We start from the raw sequence: 12,511 nt of genomic DNA on the forward strand, positions 1-12,511 counted from the left end.
CGGAACGCTATCCGGGAGCCTTCCGGTGATGGGGAGTGGCGGAGTTTGAATGTCCCGTAGTTGAACATGAACGGTGTTGGTTTTTTACGCTGACGGAAATCTTTATGACTTGTTCCACTACATCCCAGTACGCTCATTCAAAGCAAGCATATCTTACGACACCCCACGACAAACGATCCATAGATTCTGTACCAACATACTCTACTTCCTCACAGCTCATCCCGCGCATGACTGTCCTCTGTATCCTTCGCTGCATCCTCCCCCATGTCTTTCACGTCCGACGATTCGCTCTCTACGGTAGGTATGGATGAAGCTGAATTCGCGAGCTCGTTGATATCAGCGGCAGCTGCACTGGCGTGTATCCGGCCCTCAGCCGCTAGTTTTCGGGTGAATCGTGCAATCTCTGAATCGTATTCCTCCCATTCTGGAATTTGACGCGCACGCGAAAGCTTGGGCTCTTTCTGTTCAAGGGGAAGGTGTAAGATATCAGTCAGAGTGGAAAGCAAGAACATAGGTGAGAAAACGCACAGTCAAGGGATTTTGGCAAAGATCGATGGTCTTGGCGCGGTCAAGTCGATCTTTGCTGCCTGTTCACAAGGAGTCGAGTTAGCTCGACAATGCACTCGATATAACATGCTACTTACACCATGTTTCACACTGTAAATAAAAAGGCGTTAATCGTATGTACAACTGTAATAAAGCAGTCGCGGCGCACCCAAAGCCAATCCTCATGGAGCGAATACTGGAAAGTACGAGTCAGTAAGTGTTCGAACACACAGGGTCCAAATTATCTTACAATCGGGACCTGAGCTTGCAGATTGTTCGGCAGATCTGTACATTCCGCGATTCAATACAAATTCATGGACGAGAATGACAGACGCGAACCTTGATCTAAGTTGGACAGAGAGTTAGGGTCTGCCGACAGCTGGTGGTAGTGACTTCGAAGAACGTCTCCGGCAGCCATCTGTTCGGACAATTCCAAGTCAATACCGTCCTGTGCCGTGTGTAACAAACACTAAGAAGCTGACCAGACGGAAGCGAACAAGGTCGACGACATAAAGTGCACTACAATCCAAGACAGTCAGTGTACGTCCCAACAGTAGCGCGCCTGCAGAGCTCACCTGATATGATACGGCCTGCCCCTCAAGAACGACGCCCAATATCCAGTCTTCCAGAATCTGAAGCCCTCCATGTCTGTATTATCGTCTCCCATAGGCGTATATCCGTACGGGGCTCCGTGCAAATCTAGGTCAATCAGCTCCTTGAGATCCGCACGGACGATCTGGTCTGCGTCGACGAATATGACTTTGTCCAGGTCCATGGGGAAGAGAACGTCGAGGAAGAGGATCTTGTAGGCCCATATGATACGCTGTTTCTCGCGTTGGGCGCGGAGCCAAGTTGGCCATTTGTAGGTCACGAGCTCGTATTTGAAGCCGTACTCCTCAGCAAAATGGGGGATGAATTCCTGACAAAGGCCGCGGTATCAGTATACCTACGTAAATAGGGTGAGAGGTCTAAAAGAGGGACGTACTAGGAAGGATGGAGAGAGGAAGTTTTCGATAAACCAGAACTTGACAGTATGGTTTGTGTTCCTCAGGACACTTAGAATCATGATAGAGGCAAAACGCTATTCCAGGAGCTCCCGTCAGTACAGTAATATTACGACGCGGCGTTGAAGACTCACTTCATACAGCAAACCCGAGGCCACGGTAAAGATGTTGATGTCAGCATGCCTCTGAGGTACGACCGCCAACTCGGTGCTCTTAGAAGAACCGAATAACGACGAAACCCTATACGAAAGAGTAATGAGCATTGTTTGAAGGGGTTATTGGACTTTCGGCTAACTTATTGATGATGTCCCCAACGATACCCTTAGGCTCCTCTTCCTCTTCAGGCACATGCAACACATCCTGATTCTGCATCCCCGGCTTCCTTACCAACCTCGGATACAACGTCAGGCCTTCAAAGCTCGTGACCGTGACCTCATAACCAACTTCCTCCACGCTTGGACTAACGAATCCTTCATTCCCGACACTCTGCATCTCGAAAATATCTCTGCCCCGTCCTTCCCTGATCTGCAACTGATACACGCCGGGCGTGACCTTGAATTGCAGATAGCCGAGGTTGGCCGCAACGAGGGTATCGGCGATGGCTGTGCCGTCAGATGTGGTCAGTTGCAGTTGGAGGCCGCGCGGCGGAGCGCTGGAAGAGAGATCGCGAGCGTGACCTCCGACGACGAGGTAGTCGAGTTCGTACACGACTTCGACGCCACGGATCCGTTCTTCGCCGGAGAGGACGCCGAGTTGGATGTTGTCGAGGTCGTAGAGCGCTTCACGGGGTCGGACAATCCATGCAGAAGGCTCGTCGAGGCCAAGGGTATAGATGGGATCTATCGGTAGATTGTCGAAGACAGCTGTGGTGGGAAGCTCGCGACTGATTGTCCTTCAGGTTAGACCGTTATAGTACTACGAAAAGGCAGAGTACATACCCATTGTCATCGAAGTCGAGGGTAGGAACGAGGTTGTAACGGTAGAAGCGTTTCAGAGGGATCTGCAGCCGATATATACGCATCAACATAGAGGCACCCACTTAGAGGAGCCGAGCTCACCTCATTATATGCTGCGGGATGAATGTAGAATGTGACGTGGACGGACGGAAGATAAAGCATCCACTAAACAATTGAATGGTCAGTCAAGCTCCACCATTGATAGATAATATGGAAAGATGGACTCGCCTCGAACAAACTGACCCATCTCTGGGCATGCTCACTCAACGGATCTAGAACGACAGCAAACCGATGCAACGCCGTCTCGCTATCACCCATTTCGAATGCACTGATATCGAAAAACCATCAAAAGAGTTAAACCACGAGAGTCACTGATAGACGGCGTAGGCTATAACGCACGAGTACTTTCCCTCCATATGTTTATATCTCGTGTTCCTAGTCGTCGGCGGTGTGTTGAACAATCCAGCTTCAGAGGGGTCAGGGATGTGCATGTTGGCAATGATCGAAGACGCCGAGGAGACGAGGTTGGCGTAGGATGCACTGTTTGGAAAGACTCATTAGTGTTGAGCTCTTATAGGAAATGAAAAAGGAACTACGTACCGATCAAGATTCTCAGAAGAGATCCCTACGGACTCCAAAGCTTCCAAGACAGGTCCAGCTCGCCTGGCCATTTCGTACGATTCCAAGACTTTGAAATCCTCGACGCCGAATTCATCGCTATCGAACGGCCCGACAAGCTTAGTTCACCTCACATCAGCACCAACGTATGCCTACATACTCGAGCCACTGAAGACTCACCCGTCCATTGACAACTAACCCTGCCTCTCCCTCGCTCAGTCCCAGCTCCTTCACCACTCTCTTCCCCACATCAACAAACTCCTCATACACACCTGACTTCATAACCTCAGCCAAATCGACCCCATTCATCAACTCGTGCAGCGCTTCGTCAGTGCTCGGGCTCAACACAATCTGCTCATGCTGACTTTGCTCCGATGTATGACGGGAGTGTGTGTGATCGAGACCGAGGGCTCGAAGGAGACGGGTAGGCGTGACGCCGTTGTAGGATTTCGCGTGGAGATGGGAGAACAAGGATGAGATTTGGTGATGCGCGCCTGCGGAGCCGGATGTGCTGGAGTTGGGATTGTGGATAAACGCGAGTCTGACTTCGGAGGATTCCTAAAGGCCACCCGACTTCAGAGAACGAGGAGATATCAGATGCTGGTAATAACGCACCGCGAATTCAAGAGCGTTCCTGACGACGGACAAGCCCTTCGGACTATCGAGGTCCGCAACAACGTAGACCGTCATCGGCACCGTCTCAGCCTCTGTGCACAGATTATAAGCACCACCACAGCGTATGCTATCCAAAAAACATGAGTTACCATACCTGGATAAACAAATACATCGCCCAACTCCTCCGCCCCAGCCTTTTCCAACAAATTCGGCACGCTGAAGATCTTAACGTCGCTCTTCGGGAAGACATACTTATTCCTCCTCGCCTGCGTACTAGGGAAGTCGTAGAAAAAGGTAGAGAAGTCGACGCCGACGGCAGTCTCTTCGGTGATGAGGCCTTCGTAGATCTGTCCCCACCCACAAAGTCAGTACCATAATTTAGAAACGAGGACGAATAATGGATATAGACCTGCTGCTGGAAGAACTGGATCATCTTGGTTACTTCTTCTTGGAGCGATGACAAGAATGCCTGGAAAACCATTACGCTTCCGTTAGGATGTCATCCGCAGATAGCGCAACGACCACGGCAACACTCACATCGTTCATATAGAAGTGCCTCCCATTCACGAACGCTTGCCCTTTCGGATTCTTTACCCCTACAGCAGGCACCACACCCAACCTCTTTCCATACGTCGCCGCCTTCTCCAACCTCTCATGCATCTCTACTGCATAAATTTGCTCCGCCTCTGTCTCCTTTCCTTCATCTTGGCCTTCACTTGCGCCTGCGTTCGCATTGGGTGTGATGACGGAATCGTACGGTAGAATAGTGGTTCCATTGAGCGGCGGGAATTGTTCATGGAGCGATTCGAACTCGGAGCGGACGAGTGACCAATCGATGTTCGTGGGGAGGTCCTTTGCAGGTTTTGGGAGTTGGAGGATCTGCACGACGCCACCGCCACAAAATCCTGCCCGTCAGCATCGTTCTCAAGACTGCAACCTTCCTGTAGCCAAAAGAGATCCTAGTCTCCAAAGAAAAGCTCACGTTCTTCAAGAACCCCATCGTCTTCGCCCTCCCATACCTGTCCACAAGATACCAAATCAACCTCGCCATTCTCTCTCCCTCCTCCTTCCTCTCCCCCTCCACCGCCATTGGAACGACACCGAACCTAATCGGGTTCCCACGCTGGATGATATTGGAGATAGTGCTCGCGATGTAGTATAGAGAGCCGGGTTGGGAGAAGTCGAGGACTAGGACGACGTTGAAGAGGTTGAGACGGGCGGCGGGCATTTGGCCTGGGTAGGTTTGGCGCATGAGCTGTATCATTATCATTAGCATTGCCATCCACCAGACAACGCAATAAATGGGACGAGTTTCAAACAAAGCGGGCAAACGAGGAAATTGGAAGGCGAGCAGGGAGGAGACGTACAGCAAAGATGCTGGGCGGCCACCTCGCGTATTTACTATCCTTCTCGAGATCGTTCCACCACAGAATCAAGTCACCGTCTTCAGGTCTGTCGCTAGCATCGAATAATCCGTCGAGAAGGTCACTGCCTCCATTTGCGGCCTCGATAGCGTTGTGGGAGATGAGGTCGAGGGCTTGTGAGGATGAGAGGCCGAGAGAGGTGAGCGAGAGCATGAAGTCGCGTTCTTTGCGTAGTATCTTCAATAACCTTCCTCCATCCGCCATGTAAATATTAGTGAGTCCATATAGCGCCTTGAAGCTGAAGCCATCATAGAGGTGGGTGGGAGGACTTACGAGGCAGGGTTCATGTCCACATCTCCCACAGCAAGGCCATTCAACCAAACCATACTGGTTCCTGGCGTCGCCTTCTGCGAGTTCATGTATACTTCTACCGCTAGCCCTTCGCTGACCTCGACGTGGCGTGCGATGGCGGTAGCGTATTGAGGAAAGTCTTGGATGAGCTCTTTCAAGGTGGAGAAAGGTGTCGGCGAATCGGCGATTAGTTGGGTTGCTTGGAAGCCGATGACTGTAGCACATCAGGGCAGAACACATTAGACTAGGAGTATGACAAGGTGAAAGTGAACAGAAAGAGACGAACGCATGAGCTCATCCGAGGTCAGAGGTTCGGTGGGTTCGAGAGTTGTGTTGAGTGGATATTTTTCGATGAGGGAAACGATCTGTTCAGAGCGTAGAGATATTCCAGGCTTGTCTTCCTCGCTATTCTTTTCCTCTTGGCTGGATTCTATCCAAGTCTCAGTCTCCTGGTTCTACCGATGTCGAGAAAATTACGACAACGAACCTTGAGAACCACGAGACCGCCTATCATCCAGGGCCAGGTAATCCATTTTCTTCAAATCCATGGCCACACCATACCCAGACAGATACGTCTTTTCTTTCGAGTCTCGATTCGGTGGAGGGATAGGCCTGAAGACATATTCGATACGAGGAGATGGTGCCGAAGATAGCCGCATGAGGTAGGTATGCAGTTCTCGGAAATTGGGTGAAGAAAGGTCGGCATGGAAGATAGCCGTACGCGGAGGGTGTATCGACGACTGAGAGAGTGCAGGGTATATATGGTCAAACGGGAGAATATGAGGACGAGGGAACATGTCTCTACGAGCGCTTCAGCCAAAAGTCTGCGTTCATATGCTACGAAATAACTCACGAATGGGCCGACCCTTCATAACTCTCCGCGTCAATCGTCTCTGGACCAGCCAAATGCGCTAACCGTTCCACATCACATACAACTTCACCATACCAGTCCACCCAACTTCCGCACTTCGCACCGCCCTCTTCACCCTGCTCAGTATCCAATATTCTTCCTCGGGTCGTGTCGGTGTAATGCTGGTAGAAAGCCTCTATTTTGGGTGTCGCAGCATGCAATGCAAGTTGCATCTCCGCATATTCTGGTGCGCCGGGCTTTGACAGATATCCAAGTGAAACGGTCGACTGAAAGGCGAGTTGATGGAGAGCTTCGTGTGAGAGAGGAGTTGTGGAGGGTAAGGTTGTGGGGTCTGTGAGGATGTCCAGGACGGGAAAATATGCAGAGGGATCTTCGAGCGCGATTGTCTCTCTGAAGTATATGTTAATTACTTGATAAGATATGTACTGGACTGGCCACGCACATTAACTCTAACAGGAAAGGTGGAGAGGGCCATGAAGACCGTAAGGCCACCTTCACGGGAGGTGAAGCAGCTCTGGCACCATGACCTACGGTACACAGCAGCCCCACTACAGAGCTGCCTAGCACACGTCCGGCTCGCATTATAGAGCAAGCCCTCTAAGAGCAGAATTCCTGTATCATCATCAGGCGCTGGCCGTTAGTATGATTGCTTTCGTTGTAATAACTGTCACCATAGGCTTACCCTTTACTGAGCAAGCCAATCGAATCGGGCAAAAAGTAAGTAGGGATTCAATATGAAGGGCCTAGTGTATACGAAATCCAAGCCTTGCACGCCACAAGTTGTGGAGGAGAGGAGAGATGCGCCACGTCTGCGCCACGTCGCGCAGCTCGATACGCGCTGTGCGCGTGACTTGTTCTGTTTCGACGCGACGCGTCGGTACTTATAACCTTTCGTGTTCTTTTTGTTTTCAACGACTACTTGCTCGAAATACGGAATTCTAGTGATATACTTGGCTAAATCTTAGGCAGCTGTCTGCGGTGGATTGGAGCTCTGGGCAGTCTTTGGTTCTCTCTACGAACATCTCAGGCTAGCTTCATTCACAAAATGCGTCTGACTGACAGGCTGCTAGGACCCGCAGGGCATCTCATCACATCTCCCCAAGTGACTCATGTATTGCTTTATATCATACGCATCCTTTGCGACGTTTATCGCATCGAAGAATGGTTTTTTTCCCTCCAGTTTTGCTCCCACCCAGCTTGCCTGAATGCAACACCACTTTGCCACGCACTAGCACCGAGGATTCTCCTGGGTTTCCGAACATGCCGCATCCTGCAGCTAAATGGCTGTTTACCATGATCTCATCGTCATAGATCTGCACATCGGATGCTATCATGGTCTATAAGTATACTATAGCCACGTGTCGACAATGGTATGAGTAAACTCCGAATATCTCACCATCGACAATCTACCTCTCCTCCCCCACTGACATGACCTCTCACACCTACACCTGGCTCATAACAGGGTAAATACACCATTTTTCCCATGCACGCCATTATCTCAACTGACCAATCCATCCCAACTTCCCCACCCAGCTGCTCCCGCGGCCTCGGCCTCGAACTCGTCCGCCAACTCACGACCGATCCCTCCAACATCGTCCTCGCCACCTGTCGCGACCCATTCACGGCCACCGCTCTCCAACGCCTCGGCACCAAAACTCCAGGCACGATGCACATCATCCCGCTCGACGTGTCCAGCATCGATGCTATTGAGGCGAGCGCGAAGTTGAAGGTAGTCAGGGATGTGTTGGGTGTGCATGGATTGGACTATTTGATCAACAGTGCAGGAGTGGTGCGTATTCTCCCTCACTCTCATCTCCATTCTTTCGTCCTTTCTCCCCCAATTTGCTGAACTGGGTGGACCTTTTGGCCGTAATTTGTAGTTGGAAGACGACACGGCGTTCACGATGACTATAGCCGATCTTACACGTACCTTAACCATCAACGTCGGCGGCCCCGTCTGCGTGGCACAAACCTACCTTCCATATGTCGAACGTAGCAAGCGGAAGGTAATCATGAACATGACCAGTGGTTTGGGAAGTATTGCTCTGGAACACGGAAAGAAGAACGCGAGTTATAGTATCAGCAAAACGGCGATCAACATGCTCGTAAGTCTGCCGAGTGCTCACATACTTTGTGGATGGATATGAAGTAAGGCGCTAACGGTAACGGTTGGTGCGGGTGATGTTGTGTTTGGTGGTGGGTGCATGGATATAGACTTACAAACAAGCAAGCGAACGTCCGGATCTCATATGCTTCTGTATCGACCCAGGCTGGGTCAGAACCGGTATGTCTTCCCGGTCCTCCAGCCAAGCTAAACTCGCCGTAACGTCTAACGCTCACTTCTTATCCCGTATGAATAGACATGGGTGGCTTAAACGCCGACCTCGAGCCCGAAACCTCGGTGGCATACCTACTCAAGTTCTTGGACGAGGTGACTGAAGAGCACACGGGTAAATTCTTCAGGTTCGATGGGAAGGAGTTGCCTTGGTAGACTATCACCCATGTCCTTTTGTCCTTTGATTCTCTGTTCTTGTGCCATAGTGTCTTCTGTACTGGGCCTGACTCCAGCTACTTCGAAAAACACAGTAGGAAGGAGGCACCATCATATGCGAGACTGGTATACAAACCTTTATCAAAGCTGTGACCGAGGGAGAAGTCCATGAATAATATCCCCCACTCAAACATGCGACCCCTCACTCAAACATGCGACCCCCCACTCAAACACGCGATACTCCACTGAAACACAGAGCTCATCCTGAATCCTCGCTCCCATCCTCCTCCCCCTCAAACTCATCGCATAGCCCCACCTCCTCAAACCCCTCAAAATCATCCAATTCATCCAACTCAAGAATGACCTCCAACCCCGGACACACCGCGATCCTAAACTCCCTATGCGTCGATCGTCCCCTCCCCAATCTCAGCCTCTTCGAAGAAGAAGACCTCGAGTGTCTTCTGGTGGTGTGTCTCTTCGACGAGGATGGTGGTTGAAGCGCCATCAGAGGCTTTTCGTTGGAGGTGGAGGTGGAGGTGGAGGTGTAGTTAGAGGAGGTGTTGTTGAGGCTAGTAGTTGGTGTAGAGGAGACGGCGATAGAGAGAGGTGCCGATGAGGATAAGGTACGTTTATATGAGCGTGTATGTCTTCGTTCGCGTTTAATTCGCGTGGGGGGAGGAGACGACGATGAGGATAAGGATTGAGGCACGACAGATGTCGATGAGGACGACGACGACTCGGAACAGGTAGTGATGGGTGGTGTGGGAGAGGACGCTCTTGATGAAGATCTCGATGACGAAGGGGTCGAAGAAGGTGTCGATGCTCTCGATGATGAGGGAGAGTCGAAGACGTGAGGAGAGGAGACGTGCGAGGTAAACATGGTGATGATGTGTGCTGCTACGCTCTGAACCAAATACCGTCAGCCGCATGTTCAGACAATATTGCGAAAGAAAAACGGAGACGTACCATCGCGATACCCAATACACCAACAATTTGCGTAACTAGTGATATAAGACGAGTGGGCGATACGACGACAGGAGCGTTGATATTCGAAGTGGCACGAGAAGAAGTCCGAGTAATAGTCCTTGGCCGGGAAAGTTGAGAATGAGGTGAGCGCGAGTGCGAATGTGAATGCGAATGCGACATCGTTCGAGTTTTATATATAGTTCTAAACGTGCAAGGAGAATCCCAAATGATAATGAACGGATGGTCGAGGCCTCGAATGACGGAAGGCAGGGGGGAGATAAGATGTAATAGTCCGATCTCGAGTGTTGATAAAACCCAGTAAAGGAAATGGAGGCTGATACAGAATAGACAGGAAATGGAAAGGTGGTTGAGGAAAGGTCCCGGACGGGGAAGGCTAGATGGTGGACTGTTGATCGGGCGTGGAGGAGGCTGTCAGATGGATAACACGAGCACTGCGACGATATCAACGAACGAAGCCGAACAGATTACGACAGACCGCCAGCGGGACCAGAGACACGAAAATGAGCGTACTGGAAAGAGAGGAAGGGAAAAGAGGAGAGGTATGCAGGAAGCGAAGTTACGAGGGGCTTAAAGCTGATAATGGGACAGCATTCACTTCCGAATCCCGATTGACTTAGCAGCAGTAACCAACCACGCAGCAGCAGGAAAGCTTCGGGGCCTGGGTTGGCCAGTTGTCACGACAAATAGGATGGACTCAGGACTGCCTCCCCAACTCGCAGTTGGTTGTTTGGCAATGGGCATCAGTCCCTTGCCATGGACGCTGAGATAGCCGACGGCTGGCGTTTCCTACCATCCACCCACCGTAAGAGCCTTGAATATTTCAAAGCTAGCAGCGTAATAGGTCCTCATGATTCTGAAGAGGTGGAGAGAAAACAACCACAGCCTGCTCGTCGTCGAGATGAAATCAAGGCCCAAGGAACAAGAAAAAGTCGACCCCCAAATCGGCGCTGTCAAGTTGCTGTTCGATGGAAAGCCGAGACTCAGACAGCCAATTAGAGCCCCGGAAACGTCACCGGCAACTTCCAGACCAGATACGCGGCGCCAGTGGCGTCGTACAATGTGGCGGCCACGGCTGCATGTTGTCCGCAAACATCAGTATAAGTGCTGCAGCAACCTACACATAGGCATAAATAAAGAACGTCCATGTATGCGGAGGTGTCATCATCATGCACTCTTCCTCTCGGGCTGAAGTTCCAGAAACGCAGTCAATTTTGTGAGACCAAACCTTCGACTCAGCGGTCCGTCCTGCACATCCCAATAAGACAAAGTCAGCAAAGTTACCCAGCAGTGCGCAACAAAGTAAACCGATAGTGGAATAGCGAAAGAAACCCACAAAGACCGTCTTCAGCAAGAACGTACTCATAAACCAAACCAACCATACGTTCGCGCCTCCCCATACCAGCGCCGCAGGACTTGCCCGAAGTGCGCCATCGACAACTTGGCGGGCGGCGAGGTCTCGTGGGACGGCATCGTCTGTATCATGAGAAAACCGGCCTAGTTATTGTAGTGGCACCGTCGAGAAGCGTAGGTGTTTACCTTGGAAGTGGTCGATCCGGCTGGCCTGGTATTCTGCGCGGATAGGGTCGTAGATCGAGTCTTGGGGGAGTTTGATATTGGCATTGATGATATTAGTTCGAACATTGCCCAGGACAGTCTGTGAAGTGTGTCAGTAAGGCGGTAGGCGGGACGAGTTTTGGCTTAGAGCCCCAGCTGTAAGACTTACGGTGATGACTTTGATGCTGTGTGGCCAGCCAAGCATGCGAAGCAGAATTCGTATCAGCGAAAGGCATGAACCACGTAGACCATACAAAATACACTCACCCAAACGGCTTCAACTCAACCCTCAACGTATCCCCAAACGAGATCAATGCTGCCTTACTTGCATTATAGGCAGCCCCAAACGGAACGGGCGCGATTCCTGCTTGACTCCCAACGAGTATGATACGCGCATCGTCGGATGCACGCAGGAGGGGAAGAAATTCTTGGACCATCGTGAATTGGGAGAAGACATTGACGTCGAAGACGTGCTTGACGTCGGAGAGGGAGCAGTCGGTTATGGCGTAGGGATGGGCTATGGTAGTTTGCATGAGTGAGGAACAAGAGATGGAAGGTCGGTCAGCTGTACGGTGCAGATGTTGTCTTCCGGATCAGCGTACCTATGCCACTGAGGACGAAGACGACATCAGTGGTGCATGCATAGACGGATAGATAGAAATGGACAGAATGAAAGCTGTATACTCACGCATTATTCACCAACACATCCAACCTCCCTCCCGTCTCTTCTTCGATTAAGATCTTAGCCCCCCGTATACTGCCGAGATCGGTAACGTCCAGAAACAGCTGTGTAACATTAGGCAGCTCGTCCAAAGTCTGCATAGACTCGGTCCTTCGTGCTGTGGCGAACACCTTATAGCCTACCAACATAACATGACTTGAGTGGTTGGGCATTGGGAGATGAGATCTGGGCTTACCTCTACGTTGGAACTCTCTGACGAGGGCCTCGCCGAGACCACCTTCGCTACAACTATGCATAACACGAGCGCGGAAGAAGGTATCGTTCAGTGTTATTGCCTATTCGGTCCATGCAGAAACATATTAGTAGACCCACCCGGTTATAAGGACAGACTTGAGTGAGGTCTTTGACATCGCTCCAAAAAGATTGGGGTAAAGGAGAGTGGTACAAGAGAAGACAGAGAAAATGCGTCTAC

At 51.0% G+C, this 12,511-nt stretch overlaps 4 protein-coding genes across 4 annotated transcripts; 1 reads left to right on the plus strand and 3 right to left on the minus strand.

Moving 5' to 3' along the window:
- Positions 1–130: 130 nt before the first annotated feature.
- STEHIDRAFT_76162 (uncharacterized protein) lies at positions 131–7,086 on the minus strand. The gene is made up of 29 exons (XM_007301561.1): positions 7,008–7,086; positions 6,768–6,937; positions 6,308–6,715; positions 5,942–6,255; positions 5,741–5,884; positions 5,437–5,668; positions 5,107–5,350; positions 4,722–4,994; positions 4,277–4,618; positions 4,149–4,208; positions 3,894–4,086; positions 3,740–3,831; positions 3,305–3,682; positions 3,107–3,243; positions 2,906–3,046; positions 2,735–2,834; positions 2,609–2,671; positions 2,489–2,550; positions 1,846–2,433; positions 1,685–1,790; positions 1,532–1,627; positions 1,122–1,465; positions 1,029–1,065; positions 886–964; positions 797–831; positions 716–742; positions 645–657; positions 529–587; positions 131–461 (listed from the first exon to the last, which is right to left on the minus strand). Exons 2-29 carry the CDS (start codon positions 6,905–6,907, stop codon positions 210–212), a joined length of 4,959 nt encoding a protein of 1,652 aa, XP_007301623.1. The 5' UTR covers positions 6,908–6,937; positions 7,008–7,086; the 3' UTR covers positions 131–209.
- A 722-nt stretch (positions 7,087–7,808) lies between these two features.
- On the plus strand, positions 7,809–8,816 carry STEHIDRAFT_154910 (uncharacterized protein; the record flags this gene model as incomplete). The annotated part of the gene is made up of 4 exons (XM_007302044.1): positions 7,809–8,114; positions 8,206–8,430; positions 8,540–8,609; positions 8,686–8,816. The coding sequence occupies 4 exons, from the start codon at positions 7,809–7,811 to the stop codon at positions 8,814–8,816; spliced, it is 732 nt and encodes a 243-aa protein (XP_007302106.1).
- Positions 8,817–9,075: 259 nt separating this feature from the next.
- Positions 9,076–10,297, minus strand: STEHIDRAFT_167101 (uncharacterized protein; the record flags this gene model as incomplete). Its single annotated transcript, XM_007302045.1, has 2 exons — positions 9,783–10,297; positions 9,076–9,720 (listed from the first exon to the last, which is right to left on the minus strand). The coding sequence occupies exons 1-2, from the start codon at positions 9,960–9,962 to the stop codon at positions 9,076–9,078; spliced, it is 825 nt and encodes a 274-aa protein (XP_007302107.1). The 5' UTR covers positions 9,963–10,297.
- Positions 10,298–10,917: 620 nt separating this feature from the next.
- On the minus strand, positions 10,918–12,335 carry STEHIDRAFT_53709 (NAD-P-binding protein; the record flags this gene model as incomplete). The annotated part of the gene is made up of 7 exons (XM_007301517.1): positions 10,918–11,276; positions 11,340–11,457; positions 11,527–11,542; positions 11,625–11,874; positions 11,960–11,967; positions 12,046–12,217; positions 12,275–12,335. The coding sequence occupies 7 exons, from the start codon at positions 12,333–12,335 to the stop codon at positions 10,918–10,920; spliced, it is 984 nt and encodes a 327-aa protein (XP_007301579.1).
- Positions 12,336–12,511: the final 176 nt, after the last annotated feature.

This window comes from Stereum hirsutum, assembly GCF_000264905.1.
Source record: "Stereum hirsutum FP-91666 SS1 unplaced genomic scaffold STEHIscaffold_4, whole genome shotgun sequence".
Classification (NCBI taxonomy): Eukaryota; Fungi; Basidiomycota; class Agaricomycetes; order Russulales; family Stereaceae; genus Stereum; species Stereum hirsutum.

Coding starts and splice junctions, on each gene's coding strand:
- STEHIDRAFT_76162 (XM_007301561.1), bottom strand. CDS start 6,907: ATGCGAGCCGGACGTGTGCTAGGCAGCTCTGTAGTGGGGCTGCTGTGT. Junction 6,716..6,767: donor CCTTTCCTGTTAGAGTTAAT/GTGCGTGGCCAG, acceptor CATATACTTCAG/AGAGACAATCGCGCTCGAAG. Junction 965..1,028: donor ACCTTGTTCGCTTCCGTCTG/GTCAGCTTCTTA, acceptor TTGTCCGAACAG/ATGGCTGCCGGAGACGTTCT.